Consider the following 22,220-nt stretch of genomic DNA (forward strand, 5'->3'; position numbering starts at 1 on the left):
TGATTTGTGCATGGTCATGGATTGAATAACCCCAGTTGATAGAGCTTAAGTTATTTAATCTTTTACACCTTATTTTGGTGATGAGAACATGCTCATGTGTGTTTGTTTAAAGAAATCTACGTACTTTCCTGCCTTCTAAATCTTATGCAAAATTTATTTCTAATTACTTCCAGCCCTCACATTTCATCCTACTGATTTTGTCATAAACTACACATCTACATGTTTGAAAATAAGATGAAGTGATGCATTATAGCACAACTTAAATCAAGTTTTGTACTTCATTTTTTTTTTCTGATGTGATCATTGTGATTACAATAGGATTAAAGCACCAATAGGCCTTAAAAGTTTTATTTTATTTTATTTTATTTTTTTCCGACTCTTAAAATAAAAAATAATCATTTTGTCCTTAAATTACATGAATTTTCATTTTGGCCCTTCTGCCCAATATTGACAATTGATGTAGCCAGACATATGGTACATTTATAAGTCAATGTTGAGCAAAAGGACCTAAATGAACGAGTTCTGGTGGTTGAAATATCAAATTGGACAATCTTTTACTTTAGAGGTCAAAGCCAATTGTAGCTTTAATTTTTTTTGAAAAAGTTTTTGCAGAAAAAACATATGGGTTTCATAGTAACTCTATTGAGATCATATTGTTGTTTTCGTTGTCTTCTAAAATCGTTTCTTTTTTTTAATAATTTATTTATTAGTCTGAGTGTTTGTCTTCCATTTTATTCCAAATTTATAACTTTTTTCTTACTATATTATTTACTGTGGTCATAAAATGCTTGGTAAACTTTTTGTTATTGTTTTTCTTTTTTCAATATTACTTAATCTATGAAAAATAAAATAACAACATTTCATTTTTTTTTTAAAGAGTTTTCATACATGTCTTCGTTTCACTTGCATCCTTAAATATTGCCAAATTATGCTATGGCTGCCTCATGATACGATAGACTTATACATTAGTTTAATTAGAATGAAATTCATACAATTAAAAGTTTAAAACTGAATAAAGTATTTAAAATTTGAGAGTATTTATTATTATTTTTGTTAATTATTTATTTTGAAAAATGAGAAAAAAAACTCTCCCGCAATTGTCTCCTCACCTCCTTTCTTCCCGCCCTTCTTTTAAGCTTAATTCTCTCCATGCCACTCATTCTCAAAGTACTTGGTCACCTCCATCTTCCATCTTCCTTCTTCATCTTTCATTCAGATACAAAAAGCATGCAAGGTTTTGTTGACTATCGCCTCTGATGGCATCTCCGACCACAAAACCTCCTGTGAAATTTGCTCGTCGGACTTCGAGTGGCCGTGTTGTCAGCCTTTCTCGTGATGATGACATTGACATTTCACTTTCCGGTGAATTTACAGCCAGCACTTCTGGTGGTCCTAATGATTACATGAACTACACTGTTCTCATGCCCCCCACTCCCGACAACCAACCTTACTTTGCCTCTTCTGGCGCTTCAACCTCGAAACCCGATGACCATCCTCTTCCACCTTATGGGCAAAATGCCAAACGACGAGGTGGTGGTGGAGGTGGAGAAGATGGAAGCACTTCAGGGGCAAAGATGGAGCGGATGATGTCGGTGATGAATTCAACCAAGTCAATGTTGCTTCGTAGCCAAACAGGAGACTTCGACCACAACCGATGGTTGTTTGAAACCAAAGGTACTTATGGCATTGGGAATGCTTTCTGGCCACAAGACAATGGCAATTTTGCTGAAGAAGGTGATGGAGTTTGCATGACTGATTTTTTGGACAAACCATGGAAACCACTCACCCGAAAAGTCAGGATCCCTACAGGAATTCTCAGTCCTTACAGGTATGTATATGGATATATATATATATATTTATATATACTTCTTTTTACACTCTGCAACACTAAAAATAAGAATCATTACAGGCTTCTGATGATGGTTCGGCTGGTGGCCTTGGTGTTTTTCTTGGTATGGCGAGTGTCTAACCCAAATGAAGATTCAATGTGGTTATGGGGGTTATCCATTGTGTGTGAATTATGGTTCGCCTTCTCATGGATATTAGACCAACTTCCTAAACTAAACCCTATCAATCGAGCGACTGATCTTGCTGCACTTCAAGAAAAGTTTGAAACCCCATCCCCTTCAAATCCTCATGGTCGTTCAGATCTTCCTGGCATTGATGTATTCATCTCCACAGCTGACCCTGAGAAAGAACCTCCTTTAGTCACTGCTAACACCATCCTCTCAATTCTTGCCACTGAGTACCCAGTCGAGAAGATTTTTGTTTACATATCTGATGATGGTGCTGCATTGCTAACTTTTGAGGCTATGGCTGAGGCTTCTAGCTTTGCTCAAGTCTGGGTTCCTTTTTGCCGCAAGCACAACATTGAGCCTCGCAATCCAGAAAGTTACTTTGCATTGAAGGGTGACCCTACAAAGAATAAGAAAAGACCAGATTTTGTCAAAGATAGACGATGGATCAAAAGAGAGTACGATGAATTCAAAGTGAGGATTAATGGTCTCCCAGATGTGATTAGCAGGAGAGCTAAATCATTAAACAATCGTGAACAGAAGAAAGAGGTGAATCTTGCTAGAGAAAGAGGTGAGCCTGTTGATACTGTTAAATTTGTTAAGGCTACTTGGATGGCAGACTGCACACACTGGCCTGGCACTTGGGCTGTTCCCTCTAAAGACCACTCCAAAGGCGACCATGCTGGTATTCTTCAAGTGATGATCAAAATCCCAGATCACGACCCTGTTTATGGCAATCCAGGTGACCACCAATTCATAGATTTCACTGGAATTGATACCAGGTTACCAATGTTCGCTTACGTCTCCAGGGAGAAGCGTCCTGGTTATGATCATAATAAAAAAGCGGGTGCCATGAATGCTCTAGTCCGGGCATCCGCTATCCTCTCCAACGGTCCCTTCATCCTCAACTTCGATTGTGATCACTATATCTACAACTGTATGGCCATTCGCGAGGGGATGTGCTTTATGATGGATCGTGGTGGTGACCGCATTTGCTACATCCAGTTCCCACAGCGATTTGAAGGTATTGATCCGTCAGACCGCTATGCCAACCACAACACTGTCTTCTTTGATGGCAACATGAGAGCACTTGATGGCCTCCAAGGGCCTATGTATGTGGGTACTGGTTGTTTGTTTCGACGATACGCTCTCTATGGATTTGATCCACCACGTGCTCATGAGTACACAGGTTTATATGGGCAACACAAACAACCAATGCGGAAGGTGACGGCACAAGATGGGGAAAATGCTCAAGGGTCACCTTATATGAACCCGGATTTGGAGTTGCCAAGAAAATTTGGGAATTCGACCATGCTAATAGAATCTATAGCTGTTGCAGAGTATCAAGGTCGACCACTTGCTGACCATCCTGGGGTGAAGAATGGGCGGCCTCCTGGTGCTTTACTTGTACCGCGACCACCGCTGGATGCACCAACAGTGGCAGAGGCTGTCTCGGTGATATCTTGTTGGTAAGTTTTTCACATGAACTATTTGATAAAATGGTTTGTTGCTTTCCATACATTCAACAAAATCCCATAATGATAACAAGAATAATGATCATAAGGTTTGATGAATTGCTTTGATGTAGGTATGAAGACAAGACTGAGTGGGGCACCCGTATTGGTTGGATCTACGGCTCAGTCACTGAAGATGTGGTCACCGGTTATCGCATGCACAATCGTGGTTGGCGCTCAGTCTACTGCATAACCAAGCGTGATGCTTTCCGTGGCACCGCTCCAATCAATCTTACAGACCGTCTCCATCAGGTCCTTCGCTGGGCCACTGGCTCTGTTGAGATCTTCTTCTCCCGCAACAATGCTTTTTGTGCCTCTCGCCGCCTCAAATTCCTCCAACGGGTTGCCTACCTCAATGTTGGCATCTATCCCTTCACCTCCATTTTCCTTGTTACCTATTGCTTCCTTCCTGCCTTTTCCCTCTTCTCCGGCAAATTCATCGTCCAAGGCCTTGATGCCACATTCCTCTCCTACCTCCTAATCATAAGCATCACTCTCACTCTACTCTCCCTTCTCGAAGTTAAATGGTCCGGCATTGCTCTCGAAGAGCTCTGGCGCAATGAGCAATTCTGGGTCATTGGTGGCACCTCTGCACATCTTGCTGCCGTCTTTCAAGGCCTACTCAAAGTCATTGCAGGCATTGAAATATCGTTCACTTTGACTTCAAAATCCGCTAATGAAGATGAAGACGATATTTATGCCGATCTGTATCTTATAAAGTGGACAAGCTTGTTTATACCTCCATTGACAATTATCGTTGTAAACATCGCGGCGATTGTTGTCGGTCTTTCAAGGACCATATATAGTGAGATACCGCAATGGGGGAAGTTGTTTGGAGGGTTGTTCTTTAGTTTTTGGGTGCTTGCTCATATGTATCCCTTTGCTAAAGGGCTGATGGGAAGGAGAGGGAGGTTGCCTACTATTGTATATGTTTGGTCAGGGCTTGTGGCAATTACTTGTTCTTTGCTTTGGATTGCTATTGATCCTCCAAGTGATACCATCAGTGGAGGGAACATTACTGTTTGAACTTGGACATGGAGGGTGGTGTTTTTGTTCTTTTTGTGTGTGTGTGTGTGTGTGTGTTTTGTTTTTTTGTTTTTATAATTTTTTTGGGTTTTACTTTCTTGTATATTTGAAGGTTTATTTTGTGTTGTCTATGTGGGACTGGTTGTAGATTTATTTATTTATAGCTTGGAAAATGTAAATTGTTTATGAATGAATACTCAATCTTGTGTTTTTCTAAGCATACATGCAAATTATCCCGACAATTTTGCCCTTTTACAATAAAATAAATAATATATATATATATATATAATACAATGATTATGAAAAAATATTTATTTGAAAAAAAAAATTATGAGGAGGCATAACATTTTTATTATAATTGATAAATATTGGTTAAAATATGAACACCAATAATCATTCAAACATACCATATTTTTATCATATTTTTTTTATACTTACCGAAAATGGTGAAAACATACTAAGAAAACATACTCAATTTTTTTCATATTTAATAAGTAGGATATAATGGAAATTAGACAAATATGTGAAGGGTATTATTGGCATTTTACATTATTTTAAAAAAATAAAATAATAATAAACCCCCCCACACACACACACACAAAAAGACCCCAATTTAAGGGAGTGGATTATGAGGGGTGCCTCTCATCCCCCTTCAACATCCACACTCCCTCACCCCTCCCCACTCCCCCCTCTGCAAATCAAACAAACCCTAAAGAACAAGTAACACATAAAACAAAGAAATATATATATTCAAATAAAACCAAAAATCAAACAACAAATATTACTTATTCCATGTCTCTCCTAATATACCATCCCAAAGACATAACCACAGACACACACAAAAACACTAGTCTTCTTCTTGTTGTTGTTCAAATGAGCTTATTAGCAGAAGAGAGTGCAGAGACAGCCAAAAGTAGGAGACATCCAAGATATGAACAGCCAACAGAGAATGTCATTTGCTTGCAAAACTTCTCATAATAACCACACACTTGAATCCATCCAATATGATTGTTCCCATGCTTCCCAACATACCCAATTGCTGCTGCTCCTGTTGCACATCCCATCACTAATCCCATTGCCAACTATACCAAACAAATCATTACTCCAAAAATTTCCACATTAACATACATAATTATAAACCAAAATTAAACTTAGTTTAATTAGTTTTACCATATCAAACAAGTGCATGAGATAGCTTGTTCCAAACACAGAAACTAAAGGCAATGAAACCAATGAGTATCCACATGCAATCCCATTCCCATACAAGAAGAACCTGTGTATATAATAAAAACACCATTAGTGATTAGTACTATTCTCCTCTTGATTAATTAGGATTAATCAAGTGTGTGTATATATATTATATATACCTGAATGCAGGAGAGGAGTGATAGCTGGCATGCATGGGGAAACCATCAATGGTATGGGTTTCTTGATTGAGAGCCATGAGTAAAGCTGCAGCAAAAGTGGCCATGGCTGAGACTGCTCTGAAGAAACCTTGGCCTATTGGGTATCCACCATTACTGTTTCTTTTCATCACTTTGTTTTGCTTCTGCTGTATTATTGATATTTCTTCTCCTCCTTTGTTGTTGTTGTTGGTGGTGGTGGTGTTGCTGTTGTTTTCCATTGATGATGTTTTTTTATTGTTTCAGAGTGTGTGGAGAGGTAATAATGGAAACAATGGAGAAGAAAAAGTAGTTTGCAAGAGTGAGAAGACAGAGATAGATACGTTGGAATTGTTAAGATTTTTCAAAGTTCAAATTCAAATATTAGATTTGTTATCAATGCTTATCTCTAATAACAAACTCCATGTTTTCTTTTTCTTATTGCTGGAAATAAATTTTACATTATACATTCTCTGTAGCAGTTACCAAAAATTATTCCACTAAATTATAAAGGAAGTATGTTTTTAACCCATTCTTTGCTTATGCATTCTTTTCAGATATAATGATCATGTATAACTGTTTGGATTAAAAGAAGGATGCTTTGTGTATATGGGATAAATATTTATTTTAACCCTTAATAGTTTATATATATATATACACACACACACATAATAAAGTACATAGCAAATGAGAAAGTGGCTGAATAAATTACATATTACATGCTAATAACTGTTTGGAAATACATGAATATTGCAACAGCATCCTTCATCCAAGTTGAAAACATAATACCAAATGATTGATTATGATGGTAAGGTTCATGTTCCTGTAGAATAGCAGTAACTTCATGTTATGCATATTATTTCTGCAGAAATGTTTTGAGAAAAGAAAAAATTACCTTCATCCAAATTTCTGATACTTTGGAGATCATTCAGCAGCAGGAAAGGTTTTTCTGGATCACTAACTTTGGGACTCATTTCAGAAAGATGAGGATCAGTAACAGTAAATGCAGGGAAAAGTGGAGATATTGCATGTTTGGATGGAAACATAAAAGTTGATAAAATTGCAAGTGAAAATGTTATCATTGCAAGTAAGATAACTAGTTTTCTTGATGCCATTTTTGATGTTCACAAACAGATAAACTTAAAGCTTTTGATCTCTAGCTCAAAACCTGAACACAAAGCAATGATGCAGAAAAAATAATATAAGAAGAACTAAACATAAGAGATAAAACTTTTGAGACATAAATGAGGAAAAATATGTAAACAAATAAAATGGTTTAGAAACTTACTTTTAGTACCAACAAATAACAATATGTGGAGATGATCTGGGATAATTAGATTGTGAAAAACTTATGGTGCTATTTGGTTTTGGTTTGAGTTTGATGGATTAAATTAGGGAAAATTAATTTACTGGTAGTAGTTGTCAACATAAAGAAAACACTTAACTTAGAAGCAAGCTATGCTTATCTTTAATTTATGGTTGTTCTTTGAGGAAAAGACTGAAAGTTATTGGGCAAAGCTCAAGTATTTGACTTTGGGTATTGTGATTCACTCATATGTCATTCATTTTTATTTATTTATTTATTTATTTTGTAGTTTTGTATTTAAGGTATGCTTGGAATGAGTAAAAAAAAAAAAATGAGTAAATTTATTTTTAACAAATTATCAGCCTCCCATCTTAAAGTTTGAGTATTTAACTTTGAGTCTGCTTCTTATTTATTTAAAAAATGAATATAATTCGAGATGCAACCCACAAGTTTGTAATATTATTTAATATTTGCTAGAGAAAATTAAAAACAAAAAAAACAAAAAAACATAACTAGCCCTTATCTTGTATGTAGAAGAGAATTTTATTAAAAATTACAAAAAAAAAAAAAATCTTATTATTTATAATAAAGCTATGTGTTAAAGAAAATGCCAATTTATGTGGGCAATCATCGGAGGGACATGATTTGTCCATTTTTTTAAATATATATAAACTAAAAAATTTAAAAATAAATAATTCATCAAATTAGATTCAATTTACCAATTCTGTGTTTTTTCTTTTCTTCAATGAAAATCACAAACATCACACAACACAAATAATTATAATCCAATCAAACAAAAGTCACACAACAAATTAATAAAATTACAAAAAGTCAGTAATAAGTACTAAAACAAATCTTCTAAATAAAATTTAAAAAAAAATGTCACAAAATTCCAAAAAAATAGTAGTTTGTTCAATTGGATTTACGAATTGCAGAGAAAAGAGAGACAATGAAGAGCAAAATGAAGCCAAGATAAGAAGCTCCGAAAGAGTACATCATTTTGTTGCAGTAGTTCCCTAAATATGGACAAACTTGACCCCAACCAATCTTGTTATTTCCATATTTACCCACATACCCAATTGCTGCTGCCCCTGTTGCTATTCCCATCACTCCTCCCATTGCCATCTGCATCATCAAAACATTATTAAAAAAAAAAAAAATTCTTTCATTATTTTAATAATTTAAGACTATATTTATCAAATACAAGCTTATTATTTGTTAAAAAAAAAAACTATTGAGTCATTTTTTTTTTTTCAAGTATTGAATATAAAAGTGAGTAGGTCATTTATAAGCAAATTTATGTGGATCTAAATCTAAACATCAAAGAAAACAATGATTAAAAATGTTCATAGAAAGGGAATAATGTTTTTAGTTCTTAAAATTTTATTTTAAAATAAAGTAATATTATTCTAGTTTCTTATTAGCTTGTTCTACTAATCTTATAAAGCACTACTGAAAAATCAGATATAAAAAATTAAGTTTAAAAAAAAAGCCAAATAAGATGAAAGGAGTGTAATAAAAAAAATTAATCAACATAAACAACACATCAAAAAAAGCCAAATTTTTCTAAAAAGAAAAGGTATTAACAAAAAATAAAAATAAAATTATACATAACTTACCATGTCAAGCATATGCATAAAGTAACTGTTGCCTAAAAAAGCCATTAAAAGCAAGGAGAACAATGAATATCCAGATGCAATGGCATTACCGTACATGAAAAACCTGCATATATATATATATATGTATATAAAATAATTAATCACTGAAATAAGGTAAAATAAATAAATGAAGATATAAAAAAAAATTAAGTATTAATTACTCGAATGCTATAGAAGATTTATAGCTTGCATGCATAGATATGACTCCAAAATCAACAGTATGCTGAGTGAGTCCCATGAGTAATGCAGCAGTTAAGGTTGCAATTGCAGCAAGAGCTCTAATAAAAGCTTGGCCTGATCTACAATTAGCCATTGCTTTTCTCAAGTAATTAAAAATTAGAGGGGAAAAAAAACTGAAAAAAAAAGAAGTTGAAGTGGAGAAGAGAAGGAGAGCAAAGTTTATTTTAATGGTGGATTTGTTGAGGATTGTTACTTTTGGAAATAGGGATTTGTTTAGATTTGATTTGTTTTAAAAGTTTTTTGAATTTAGGATAGTTGTTGTTATCTTTGTTTATTTATTTTATTATTATTATTTTTATTTTTTTGGTTTTTTATTAAATTATGATTTTTATTATTATCAAATTTAATTTGAGTTTATCCTGTTTTTATTATTTTGTTTGGTCGGATGTGAATATGTTTGACTGAAGTTACACATATACCCTCATAAAGATGAATTTGAGACTCTGTATATGTACATATATTGTAGTACTCGTCCGTGTCGTACTTTTTTTAAAATTTACGTTTTAGATGAATTAATAAAATAAAATTAATAATATCATTTTATAAATAATTTAAGGCTAAGTTTGAGATAAAGACAAAGCTGAAGATAATCAAGTTAAAATTTTATAAATTGAATCATTGTTATATTTAGATTTATTTATACATAATATGATAATTACATCCTAGTCTTATTCCAAATGATACTTTGATTATCACCAAATTATAATCTTAGAACTATTACAACAATTTGAATAGAAGTTGAATTCAAGCTAAAATTGGGCTTTAATAAAAAATTTTATATTCTAAAAAATTGGAAATAATAGGACGAGAAGAAATTCAAAAGTTAAATTTTGTTGTATTTTATTGTCTTGACTAATCTTAATTAAGTGTAATACTAATCATTGAGAATTGGAGATTGATGATCTTCAACCTTATTCAAATTTTACATGAAGACTCAAAAAAATATTGTTGTTGAGCCTAGATGATGGTGTTGATTATGTTTTTAAATTCGATGTATCACTTTCCCACCAAACAACCCAAAAACAAAGAGGAAAAAAAAGAATAATTTTAGTTTTCATAAAGCAGTTGATTAAGTGGTAATACCATATGTGACTTTGACAAATTTTTAAATGAAAATTTTTAGGCTTATTATTTTTTAATTTGGATGGTGATGAATGTGTTTCAAGCTAAGAATACTCCTTGTAAAATTTCGGAAACATGAGGTGTCATAAAAGGTGAAGTTTGAACTTCTTTATGTATTGAAATCAATTGAAAGATCAAATATTGAGATCTTCTCCGATCTTATTGAAATTTTAAGTGAAAGAATCAAGTCACTTATTACTTTAATCTAAACAGTAGAGATTATATTTCAAGCTTGTATGAGTTCCTACAAAATTCATGAATATAGATTGTCTTTAATGGAGATTGGTGCTTTATTTTAACATGAACATACTATTGTTTGTGTGATCAACCTTTTAGTTGTATCACACGCAACCTACAATGCTCTATCATAAAGTTAGCCCATGAAATTCACCTTTCAAGTGACACGCTCAAATCCAAATGTTTAACCATTAAGATAGGTCTATGTGAGTTTATCCTTCAAGGAACTACACTTGATTAAAGGTGGCGCTAATAAAATTCACCTTCTAAGGTGTTACGCCCCAATGTTACTTTAGCATCTTGGAATCCCACTTTTTAGGTACTATTTTCTCAACCAAATCATTTATGACAAGCAAAGACTTAAAAATATGGAAGAGTTTTAGATTAAACATATAAAATCTGACTAAAGCACCCAACTCCCAAAAGTTGGATTAAAAGAACAACAATACAAAAGTCTACTAGGGGTGGATAATGACGGGCGCCTAACAAATACAAATACAATCATAGGCGTAGCTATAGACAAAGTGGAAACAATAGTTATCCAGAGGCTAGGTCAGGAAGGTCGTTCTCTCATAAGTTCAATCCTCCAAGATTTAAAGCCGCTTGGGATTTCAAGAAGTGTAGGGTTCTTTTTAATGTCAAGAGTGACTCCTCAAGATGGATGCTTCGAGAATCAGGGGTTGCATTGTTCCTGAGCAATGAGCATATAATCAATTTTACATAAAATTAAAATATGTGATGCAAAAATGCATGAGAAAATGTGGTTGTTTCATTTGATCTAGATGTTCAACCAGATCACTCAAACAAGAAGGTTACCCAGACCATTCGAGCTTAGACCCCTATTTTGACACTAAGAGAGTCAGACCTCCTTCAGTGGTCAAAATACTAGAGGCATTGAAAAGGGTTGAATAGTGCATCTAGATTCTAGCAGCAAAAGGGCGACTCAACAGTAAATGGTCTATTGTTTTCAATTGCCGTATGACAAAGGATGCAAGTAGCTATGGAAATACTATTACACCTTCTTTTTGCTAGGTTTTCCAATGTTAGTATCTTGTTATCCAAGGCTAGCCAGTTGAAAACTTTGATCTATAGAAGGGGTCTTTTTTCCAACGATTCCATCTCGCCTGGTTCTGAAACCAAAGTATTCCCTAATCTTCCCCTATCATATCTTGACACGTATGTTGTTATTTTTTTATGTTGTGGTTGGGGGATACATGTCAGGCTGTGATAGAGAAGGACCAGGGAATAACCTAGTTATGGAACCAGGCGAGATGACTTTCTTTCCAGCAGGATTTTTTAAAAAAAAAGAGCTCCTGAGGCCATTATTGCTTTAAAGGATATATAAGTATTCATTGAGAATTTTGCATTTATATCGCAGGAGTCCTTGCCTTAGGTAAGAATTTTCAACAGAATCCTTGAAGATCAAGGAGGTTAGTGTCGAGGGTGGCACCAGAGAGTGATATAAATTCAGAAACTATAATGTATTGGTTCGGCTACTTGAGAAATTAGCTAGGCCATATCCTTTGGTGCTTGTTCATCGAGCCATTTATTTAGCTAGAAAAGGGTAGCTTGACTGCTTTTGAGAGTTATGTCATCATCTGGTAGGACAACCTCTTTGTAGTTTAGAATACCTCTCCAGAAAAACAATCTTCTTTATGGCGAGGATAGGAATAGCCAACTTGTTCGGTCACTCCATATAAAGTTGAATTCAATCACCTACAAATAGAAGGAGGTGTTATTCCTGGAGAATTTCTACCACTATTTACTCATGAGGGCACAGTTGAAGTCTCTTAAGTTGAGAACCCCCACCCCCTTACTCTTTTGTTTTGCAAATATGCAACCAAAAGACTAGCCCATGTTTTAATACTATCAATAAAAAAATCTCTATTAATACTATCAATTTGGTGGATTACCCATTTTGGGAGTTCGAACACTAGCATCTAATAGGTGGGGATAGTTGAGAGTACTGGATTAACTAGGGTCAATCTTTCACCCATTGATATATATTGAAGTTTTCAAGAGCAGAGTCATGCCTGAATCACATGTGTGAGCCTTAGCCAATCTTGGTTTCACAACCTACGACTAGAAATAGGAACTCTAAGGTATGTAATTAGAAGTTGGTCAGCGATGCAGTTAAGAGTGAGGACTTTAGCTAAGCCTAGTAGCTTGTCATATCTTATAGAGTAGAGACATCTTTTATAAAAATTGATTGCCAAACTGGAGATTCCTTAAAAAGATACAAAACGAGTATGATGATCCTTAGATATTCCAGTCCTCCTGTAGCCATTAGAAGAAAATTGTCAACATACTGCAATTAACACATTTTCCTGTGACTCCCTAAAGGAGCAACACACTGGACACCAATACATGGTTGACCATTACACTAAGCGCATTGAAAACTAAAACAAATAGTAAACGAGATAGATGATCGCCATGCCTAAGTCCTCATTTGTATCTAACGTATCCTATTGAGGTTCCATTGATGAGGATTCTGGCAGTAGTTCCATTACACTATGCAAAGTTGACTGAAAATATGGCCTTTGAGATTATGCATTTGAATATTGAAGATCAATTATTTTGTCGCTATAATTTTGTTCACAATATCTCTCCCTTTTATGAGGCTACAATTTTGTTCGACATTTAACCGATTGGCGAGGATTTTTGAGATGATTTTGAGAGAGGAGTTTATAAGACTAATTGGGTGATACTCAGCTATCCCAACTGCATCAATTTTTTTGGGGATTAATATGATGTTAGCCTAATTTAGACGTTATAAGTTGGCTTTCTTTCTGTGGAAGTCCTCATAAAAGCAAACCAGATCAGGTTGGAAAGTCGACCATGTTTCTGAAAGAACCACAATTGGAATCCATCTAGATCTAGCGATTTGTTTATTCTCAAGGATGGTAAACAGGTCTTCTAGGGCGGATAGATCAACAACATTCTTGCAGACGAACAATCTTCACAAATTGGCTTAGAAATGGAAATCTTGTTTACTCCTAAATTTGTTGTGAAGCTAATTGGTGAAAGCTACACCAATTCTGTTGTCTCCCTTTAATCGGTTTCCCTTTGTGACAATGGTGGTGAGGTTAGCCCGAATGTCTTTTTCCTTGGACTTTTTATCAGTGATTAATCGTCTTACTTCTCTAAGAACGTCAAGTGAATTGAGACCAAAGAAAAGTGAGTTTTTCCATGGGTCACTAGGCCGAAGACTTCTTCCACTCAGATGCAGAGCTCGCTCTTAAGAAACATTAGTTTTATAGTCAGCACAAATGCCTTGGAAATCGAGAAGGTGGGTGAGTGCATAATAGGTGATTCATTATGCTTTCTTAGAAGAGGACTTTTAGCACACTCTAGAGTTATGAAGCTGTGTTTGACCGATATGGTTGACTTCAATTGAGACATGCCTGCGCGAGGGACATTAAGACTTGAGACTTAATTGGTTTCCATGACATCAAAGGAGTGGATACAAATCCTTAATATGCTCACGTGATTGACTGTGTGAGATCTCTGCCGTAAAATGCACTTTAGAGTGCACCTATTGAACATGTTCACGTGATTGAATGTATTAGACTTAATTTAATGCATTTATTTTGCATGGTGTTGAACTTGGGACTTGCACCTCGCCAGCATGGACCGCACCTATCGTAGCCTAAGCCGAGTTGCCAGGCACCTTAGCATTCCTGACAATGTTCAACACTGGCCTAGACCCATACATGCCATGTTTAGCTAGTTTTTGAAGCACAATATTTGGTAATTAGCTACTTGAGCACTCGAGGATCATGGTGAAAGAACTAGAGGTCTATCTCCACTCCCCGGGAGCACCATCAATTCAAACAACTATGAGGGGCCGCTCAGATGCCTACCCATCTTGTTCAGATAAGCTATAGGAGCTAGGCTCAATCGCCAAAAGATGATACTTACTAAGGTTGTAAGACTCGACCATCGGCCTTAGTTCATTCAACAGTGGTTTTGGATGGTGGAAACTTGGTTCGACCACCTAAATGTCTCTCTGTGGACGATCACGACGAACACATGATTGTCCACAGAGAGACATTTAGGTGGCCGAGCCTATTGTTCGTTGCCTTGCTGTGCAGACACATCTGGATGGTTGAAGATAAGCACTGCTTCAACAATCCTTGATCTACGGCCTTTAGGGCAAAAGAGGCCTGCATGCACAGAATAATCACATGCTCCCATAAAAAGTTTTATCTCATGTGAGAACTAGGCTATTGGCCGAAGCATTACCAGTACGCAAGAGAAATCGAGCGAAGCTACCAAGCTGTTTTGCACGGCGATGAGGTTCCCATAAGGTGAACGATCTCCAGGATTGATGCAATCTCCGGGATTGATGCAATCTCCAGGATTGATGCATGGCTCTAACAATGTAGGGGATATTCGTCAATTTGATCTAAACAGGTACGAGAAACAAAGATCTTAGAACCCTAATCTCTAGTGTCCAGCTTGCATGCAAGGACCATGTTTACTATTCACATATAGCGGGTTAAGGTCTATTGTCGTCCTTGCCTTTTTCACTTTTTGACAAGATAGTGAACTGTCTGTTTGCAAAAGGGGTGACTTTGAGGATGTTCCTACAAAGAATGTTGTTGAGACCTTCCAATAAAGCTGCTTCTGAGGTTCGCCTAAAAAGAATCGAAGTATTTGAGAAATGTGCTAGTTGTTTCCTAGCTTTAAGGATATTGTCAGCGGTCGACAAGGAGACTGTCGTCTTGGGTGGTGGTACTAGGATGCTAGGCATTCTGCTAGGTGAGTTTGGCAAGGGTTTTTTATATGGCGACGTTCTTTTCCTCGATCTTAAATGTTTTTATTTTGGGGACTGGGGTTGCCAGTCATCCAGAAGCAAGGGGACAATCCATGACAACATGTCCAGCACAATAATAACTTTTGCAAGTGATGCGATGCCTGCATGTATACTTGGAATGATCAGACCGAAGGCAGTGGGAACATGGGGGTTGGACTACTGGAGAACTCCTTCTTTTTAGGCTAGGCCTACTATTCATCTGGGGTGGAGATAACAAGGTGCATGAGCTTCTGGTCTGAATGCTCATAATCTTGTTGATGATTTGGCTGCTTCTAACCTATTGTTTATTTTCTAGGGATCGTTTGAACTGAGAGGGTTGTGCTTGCACCAATTGCCACCCTTTAGTTGTGTATGTCACTAGAGTGGTGTGTGAATGATGTTGCACCCCTTGAGCTATAGGGGATCCTATAGCCATGATGTATGTGGGTCGTCTTTGCCAATTGTGTCACTCAGAAACTCTTCCATTTTTTATCTCATTAGTATTTGTTATTTTATCCTGTTTTCTTTAATAAATTTATAATTTATCTATTTAAAAAAAAATCAAATGAAGAAGGTGCCCCCCCGGGTAAAAAATGTTCATCAAGATGCAAGCTTCAAATATTGATGAACATTTTTTAAAAACATATCAAACGATAATTTTAGTTTTTATTAACTTCTTTTGTTTCCAAAAAAAAATTATCTACTTAATGTATTTATGAATACATCATGTGTCTTTCATGACTCAATAAGATAAGTTTCCATTTCATTGTTTTTAGAGGCTTTTGTTAGAAAGCCTAAACAAATAATCTTCGAAAAAAAAAAAATCTTTAAGAGGCTTTTTGTTAAAAAGTTGAGATTTATATAACCAACAGAAACAACTAAATACACAAAGATCACGAGAATAATAACCAACAGAAATAACTGAATACACAAAGATCACAAGAAACATAACTAAGACATTACTGAATACACAAAGATCACAAGAGAGAAGTACTAGAACTACAAATATAGCGTCTATTCATCTCATTCAATGTACAACAACGCCAACCAAAAATACATCACAAAACAGACAGCTCCAAAATACCTGACACAACCTTTATTAGGAAGAAAATTAACAAACAGATTTGATTTTTTGTCACATGGTTCATTGTTACAGATATGATACAACCCCTAAGCATCCTTCTCCGATCATCCACTAGATAGATTCTAACATAAAATCGACAATTACGCAGCATCTCACAGCATCAGATAACACTGGAGCTTGATAAAACTTTTTATTGCAAAAGAATTAGTGAATGCAATTTCACCAGGCAGTGGTCTTCATTCGATCGGTTTTACAAGATGTCATGTTTGTTGTTTGAAGCCTAAGTCACTCTTTTCGAATCACGGGCTGCTGAAAGATGATCCTGAAATCAAAGAAGAAATCAAAGTTACTTCAAGGTTTCTGTTCCAGTACTGCCAACAAATTAATTATGAGTATGACATAATGATTCAAAAGCATACCGAAATAAAATCAAAGGCTTTAGTTTCTTCTTTCTTTGAGCTGGCACTCATTGCCGCAGGCATTTGAATTGGATTGCTTGAGAGTTGAAAAATGTCAGGCAGCGGAGAACCATAACTACCTTCATTTACATTTCCGGCAGCATGAGCAAATCCAGGGTTTAGAGTCCCAAGGTTTTGAAATAGCAACTGCTGCTGAGCAATGTATGCTCCCATGGCAGCATAATCAATTTGGTGAGTCGGAAATACTTGATTGAACATAATGTTCGGTGGCATGCTATACTGGGCCAAAGTCGGGAAAGCATTTGAACCCATCATAGGATTCAGAGCTCCAGTGAAAGGCGGCTCGGTTGGCTGATTGCTACCATCTAAGAAACTGGAGACTGGGAAGGCACCTCCAGGAGATACATGTTGCTTGTTCTCTAGTGTGCCACCATTGAGAGATAAACCAGCCATCAGGTTGTCCACATTATTCTCATTGGTCTTTGTTTCTGGCGGACTCGTAAGGGAATCACTGAAAATATCAAGAAATGGGGAGGAACTACTTATAGGATTATCTAAGCCACGATTCAACTTCTTATCTTCAACTGTCAGACCAGAAAATAGATCAGATTCCTTGTCTTCTGTTGCATGGAATGACACATCCGCAAATGGATCATTGCTGTTTACTTGTGAAGGGCTGCTTTGATCAGCAATGGAAGCAGCACCAAAGAGATCATCAACTATAGAACCAGATGTAAGATCTCCAATTCCTTGATCAACCTGATGCTGGTTAGAAGATTCAGACTCGTAATCATCCAGATCACCAGTGTCGATCAGATCTGGAATCTGAACTGGAACTGGTGCAGTTTTTGCTTCAGAAGGCTCTCTTGTGTAACCCACTTCGGAAGCATTATCCCCATCCAGAAGAAATAACACCTAGCCATTGGGAAAAAAAATCCAAATTAATGAATGACAATAAAAACAACATAATTTTAGGCTCAATTAAAGCCTGAGACACAAGAAACAGAAAATCACACAAAAAGTGCATCAAAACTATGAAAAATTAAATTGATTGAAAAATGGATTCAATCATCCCATCAGAAGAATTACTTCAACATTTCTTATCTCTTCCGACAGTTAGCTCAGTCCAGTGAAGCACCTATCTTTCAGGGGCATAATCACTGTGTGATAGCAGTTATAGGAAAAATGATGAATAAGAAAAGCTGTCTTCTCATCAGAATATGGGTAACCAGCCAGTTAAATGCGACACATTTGGTGTTGCAGGTAACACGTCAAACATGGTTGACACGCAGAGTAATTTAACATTTCATATTTAAGTGTCCATAAGGTCAATTTTACATATAATAGGAACCATAGGAACCGTATTTCTGGCTAGCAAGTAAATATTATCAACTCAAATTAGAAATTAAGACTCAGTGCTAAAACACCCAAATATTCACAAAAAACAATAAAAAAAACAACATAAAAGCCAATGTTCTCCTAGCAAGCATTATATTTCACTAGGAAGATTATATGCTCAATGTCACATAATCCAACCTGAACCATCATTGAACTGTATTTTAATACATTGATCCTAAAAAAAATAAGATTACCAACAAAAATAGCTTCTGATGACAGCCAAATAGCATTAGTCAAATCAATCCTACCCCAATTGTTCCTTGCAGCACTAGTTATAAATCTGTATACATTGCATCTACAAAATACTCCCAGCTCTTAATTTCATTTTGTCACCACAAAAACCATAATGACTTTCTTGAATATAGGAGGATATATATATAATTGTCCAAACAAGTGAGATATCAAACTTCCCCAATTTACTTCTCAGTGCTCATCAAATCGTCATTCTTATGGGAACAACTTTTGTCTAAAGGAAGCACATATGAGAGCATAACTGATTGTTTCCATCTCTCAAGCGAAGGAACCATCATTCAAATTGTATGAATCAGGTCAACGTCATCTTAAAATGATGAACAGCACAATCTTTATTCATAGACAAAAATACTTTTAAATGGTCTCAAAAGAAGGCACTAGATGACAGACAGAAGAGGTAGTAGACATGATTAAATTACATTGGGTTCTTCAACAACAGTAATGTTTAGTCTTCCAAATGAAAGATAGCTCAATCCCCACAAAGCCCAGGTTAACTAAATTAGCAAAGAGTCCGTGTTAGCTTATTCTATGTTTTCTTTTAATTATCAATTCTATCATGTGCAGAATTTATTCCAACAGTCTATTACTAGAAACCCTGCTTTCCTTTGCATTATTGAAATACCATAATCATTTTGCATCTTTCACTTCCCATCAAGCACTGTTCCAGGAAAAATATTTTGCTTGAACTCATTCTAACAATAACTTACATATCCGTACTAAAAGCAAAGGCATAGAGAAACAAGATGAAAAAAGAAGAAGGCATTAAATGTATTTTGAAGAACATACAGAAGGCAAATTAAATAACTCAGGCAAAGAAATTAATCACATGTTAGCTGAATTACAAGATTGCATATAGCATGAAGTAAAGATGAAGTTGAATAGAACAATAAGCAGACATGAACAAGAAAACATATTAACCAATAATTGGAGAATAGAGAAACCTACCTCTGCCTATACTAAATAATAATGGCATCCTATACGCTTCCAAGAGGCATGACAGAAGTTTAATTAATAGAAACCATATAATGACATATTAAATTTTCATGCACATTCAGAAATTATAGGAAATAGTTATTAAGTCAGTAATGGTTTACAAAGACAAGTAGCATGATAATGGGTGAAAGTGGTAAAGAACCTGTTCTACAATACATGGCTAAATATGTAAACATGCTAATGTGACTAAACGCATCACTAAAATAGGATTTTCAAGTAATGATGTAAATTAATGCATTTGAAATCCAGTCACATACCTTGTTTGCCTTTTCTCTCAAAGAGGATTGTGGTAACTCAGAACATTTAACCACAAGATCTCTATTCTCTATAAAATAGGATGCTATCACAGAAAAATGATCATTGTCATTCTTCCTCAGTATGGCTTCCAAGACACAGATTGCCTTCATTCGAACCTGATAAAACAAAATAAAAGACAAATGAGATCCTACACTTCTGATGAATCAGGCATTAGCCAGAATGAGATAAATATCCATTCATTTACACATGTTCTAATGAAATTCTTGTACCAACTACAAGGCCTGGAATCCAGATGACTGTTCCAGTTAGATGTATCACAAATAAAGTAATAAACTTTACAATGGGTTATTCACAAAAAAATAAAAAAATAAAAATAAAATGCACGATGGCAACAAAAATGCACAAACGATCAAACAAATAAGTAGTCTAAGTTAAGTGAGAGGTGACAAAAACTTGCCTGCCACAAATGAGATTGAAGTTTAGATTCAATAGCGTGACTCATAGCTACTGCATCCAGTTTCGCAGCCTCTACAAGAAAGGCTTGGAGAGCATCACGTGTTGGTTGAAGACGAACACCCCCAGAAGTTACAATGGTTTCCAAAAGCCTGTCCTCACGACTCTTGACTCCTTTCTGGCTTGAACCAGAATCTTCATATGCCACCGAACTAGCCATATTTGCTCTTGAATCCTGCGACCAAGTTCCAGAACCCACATTTTTTGAAACCACAGAAGAAGTCCAACTCTCTCCGTGGTGTTCATTCACAACATATTTTTCACGGCTATCAATCTCATTTGTTAGAGACCTACGCAAAGTTGGGCTTTTATAGCTCCCAACATCATTTTTCTTCATCGAATGAGCCGAAGCAATGTTGGTCAATCCCTGAATAATAGAAGCACTACCAAGACCCACCACTTCACTCAGGAAAGATTTCTTCTCCTCACTTGGCATCTCATAGTTTGTATTACCAAAACCTTGAATGCGCTTGTTTAAATTATCCGCAGGTGCGACCACTTTATTGTCCTCGGAAGCAAACATAGCAGAGATAGCCTCCTGAGCAGTTTCCCGAACAGCCTTATTAAGAGCATCACCCTTCAGAGGATCCTGTTGGCCCTTGTAATGAACCAGTTGCCGCATAACTCCTGAATGCCTTTGCATTTCCCTTCTAAACTCCACACCGGACTTCCCCACCGCATATTTCACAAGCCTTAGAGCCTATCATCAAAGACAAATCCCAAACAGGAATCAGAAGTTAGAAACTCACAGACACAATGGCACCCTAACTTCCCCATATAATTGAGTAGATAAAGAGGAAAAAAATCCAACTTTCTCAGAGATTTAGAATTAAAACTTCATTTGCTACATACATCAATCGCAGCAAAATTTCAGCTATTTCCAAGTCTTAAATTTCCATCAGAACTATTATCGAACATTTATCACAACCTTCAATCTTTTAGAAACAAATTCCATCAAAAACACAAGTTTGCAACTCCCTGAAGCTTTATCCCTACATAATCCTCAGAGAAACATAAAGATCCCAACTTTTTCAAAAGAAAAGAACAAAAACAGAGCGAGAAAATTAACCCACATACCTTCTGCTTGACGATCGGGCTCTTGTGATCAAGACGCTTAAGAATATACTCCGAGACCTCCTTAACGATGCCAGCCGGAGAAGTCCTGAGGAGCTCACAGATCTCCTCAAGCTTATAAACCGGAGCGATCTTGTCCTCATCCGCGGTGACGCCATCGACCATCCGAGACCTCCAATAAGCCTCCACAGCTCTCCGGCTCTGATCCATGCCCGGCGACCGCAAAATCGAGCACAAACGGATCAAAGAGCGAAAAGCCCCGATAAAACGAGTCAGAACCCCAAATCTAGGTTGAAATAGAAGGAATTGGAGCCCTAATTGGGGAGAAATCAAAGGGGGAAACGAGGAGAAGGATCCAAGAAGGGATTTTTGGCGTGGAAGAGGAGAAGTTGGGAAGAAGAGGGGCGAGTATGCGCACGGCTCGCGGAGGAGAAGGATCCAAGTGTGCGCTGCGGTCTAAAGCGCTGCCGTGTTCCAAGCCAATTGTGTTTATTCCTTTAATGGGCTTCCAAATTAGAGAATTTTGGGCCTTCTCAGATTTTGGGCCTGTGTGATATGAATACGATTAACACAATAAATATAATTAAATATAAAAAAACAATGGTAAAATATTAAAAATACATATTATCATAGCTTCACTATAGTTCCAAATAATTCTCAATAAATATTATTAAACTGCCGTATATGGATCAACTGAAAAATATGATTAGGTAAAATTCATATATGATTAACTCAACTTCATGTTCATTTCTTGTAATCTCTTATTTTATATCAAAATATGCTAAACATTACACCCGGATCGCTCGAGATGCTAAAAGATATCCATAAAATATAAAATTAAAAAGCATTAAAGAAAAATATTCACATAAATGTTTTTACATAAAACACAAGATTTTGCATACATACATCAGGATTATGACTAACCCCTAAC

General features: G+C 35.9%; 4 protein-coding genes and 1 long non-coding RNA gene across 5 annotated transcripts; 1 reads left to right on the forward strand and 4 right to left on the reverse strand.

Moving 5' to 3' along the window:
• Positions 1 to 1,073: 1,073 nt before the first annotated feature.
• On the forward strand, positions 1,074 to 4,599 carry LOC120281334 (cellulose synthase-like protein D1). Its single transcript, XM_039288183.1, has 3 exons — positions 1,074 to 1,828; positions 1,910 to 3,484; positions 3,604 to 4,599. Exons 1-3 carry the CDS (start codon positions 1,257 to 1,259, stop codon positions 4,553 to 4,555), a joined length of 3,099 nt encoding a protein of 1,032 aa, XP_039144117.1. The 5' UTR covers positions 1,074 to 1,256; the 3' UTR covers positions 4,556 to 4,599.
• A 794-nt stretch (positions 4,600 to 5,393) lies between these two features.
• Positions 5,394 to 6,179, reverse strand: LOC120281165 (CASP-like protein 1F2). The gene is made up of 3 exons (XM_039288067.1): positions 5,923 to 6,179; positions 5,726 to 5,828; positions 5,394 to 5,637 (listed from the first exon to the last, which is right to left on the reverse strand). The coding sequence occupies exons 1-3, from the start codon at positions 6,177 to 6,179 to the stop codon at positions 5,425 to 5,427; spliced, it is 573 nt and encodes a 190-aa protein (XP_039144001.1). The 3' UTR covers positions 5,394 to 5,424.
• Positions 6,180 to 6,625: 446 nt separating this feature from the next.
• Positions 6,626 to 7,369, reverse strand: LOC120280938. The gene is made up of 3 exons (XR_005542451.1): positions 7,226 to 7,369; positions 6,833 to 7,105; positions 6,626 to 6,760 (listed from the first exon to the last, which is right to left on the reverse strand). It is a non-coding gene; the product is annotated as an uncharacterized LOC120280938 (long non-coding RNA).
• Positions 7,370 to 8,134: 765 nt separating this feature from the next.
• LOC120281166 (CASP-like protein 1F1) lies at positions 8,135 to 9,214 on the reverse strand. Its single transcript, XM_039288068.1, has 3 exons — positions 9,063 to 9,214; positions 8,863 to 8,965; positions 8,135 to 8,368 (listed from the first exon to the last, which is right to left on the reverse strand). The coding sequence occupies exons 1-3, from the start codon at positions 9,212 to 9,214 to the stop codon at positions 8,156 to 8,158; spliced, it is 468 nt and encodes a 155-aa protein (XP_039144002.1). The 3' UTR covers positions 8,135 to 8,155.
• Positions 9,215 to 16,289: 7,075 nt separating this feature from the next.
• On the reverse strand, positions 16,290 to 21,750 carry LOC120280405 (protein MODIFIED TRANSPORT TO THE VACUOLE 1). Its single transcript, XM_039287252.1, has 5 exons — positions 21,293 to 21,750; positions 20,160 to 20,915; positions 19,702 to 19,857; positions 16,802 to 17,716; positions 16,290 to 16,704 (listed from the first exon to the last, which is right to left on the reverse strand). Exons 1-5 carry the CDS (start codon positions 21,497 to 21,499, stop codon positions 16,663 to 16,665), a joined length of 2,076 nt encoding a protein of 691 aa, XP_039143186.1. The 5' UTR covers positions 21,500 to 21,750; the 3' UTR covers positions 16,290 to 16,662.
• Between the last annotated feature and the right edge of the window lie 470 nt (positions 21,751 to 22,220).

Source organism: Dioscorea cayenensis, chromosome 17, assembly GCF_009730915.1.
Source record: "Dioscorea cayenensis subsp. rotundata cultivar TDr96_F1 chromosome 17, TDr96_F1_v2_PseudoChromosome.rev07_lg8_w22 25.fasta, whole genome shotgun sequence".
Classification (NCBI taxonomy): Eukaryota; Viridiplantae; Streptophyta; class Magnoliopsida; order Dioscoreales; family Dioscoreaceae; genus Dioscorea; species Dioscorea cayenensis.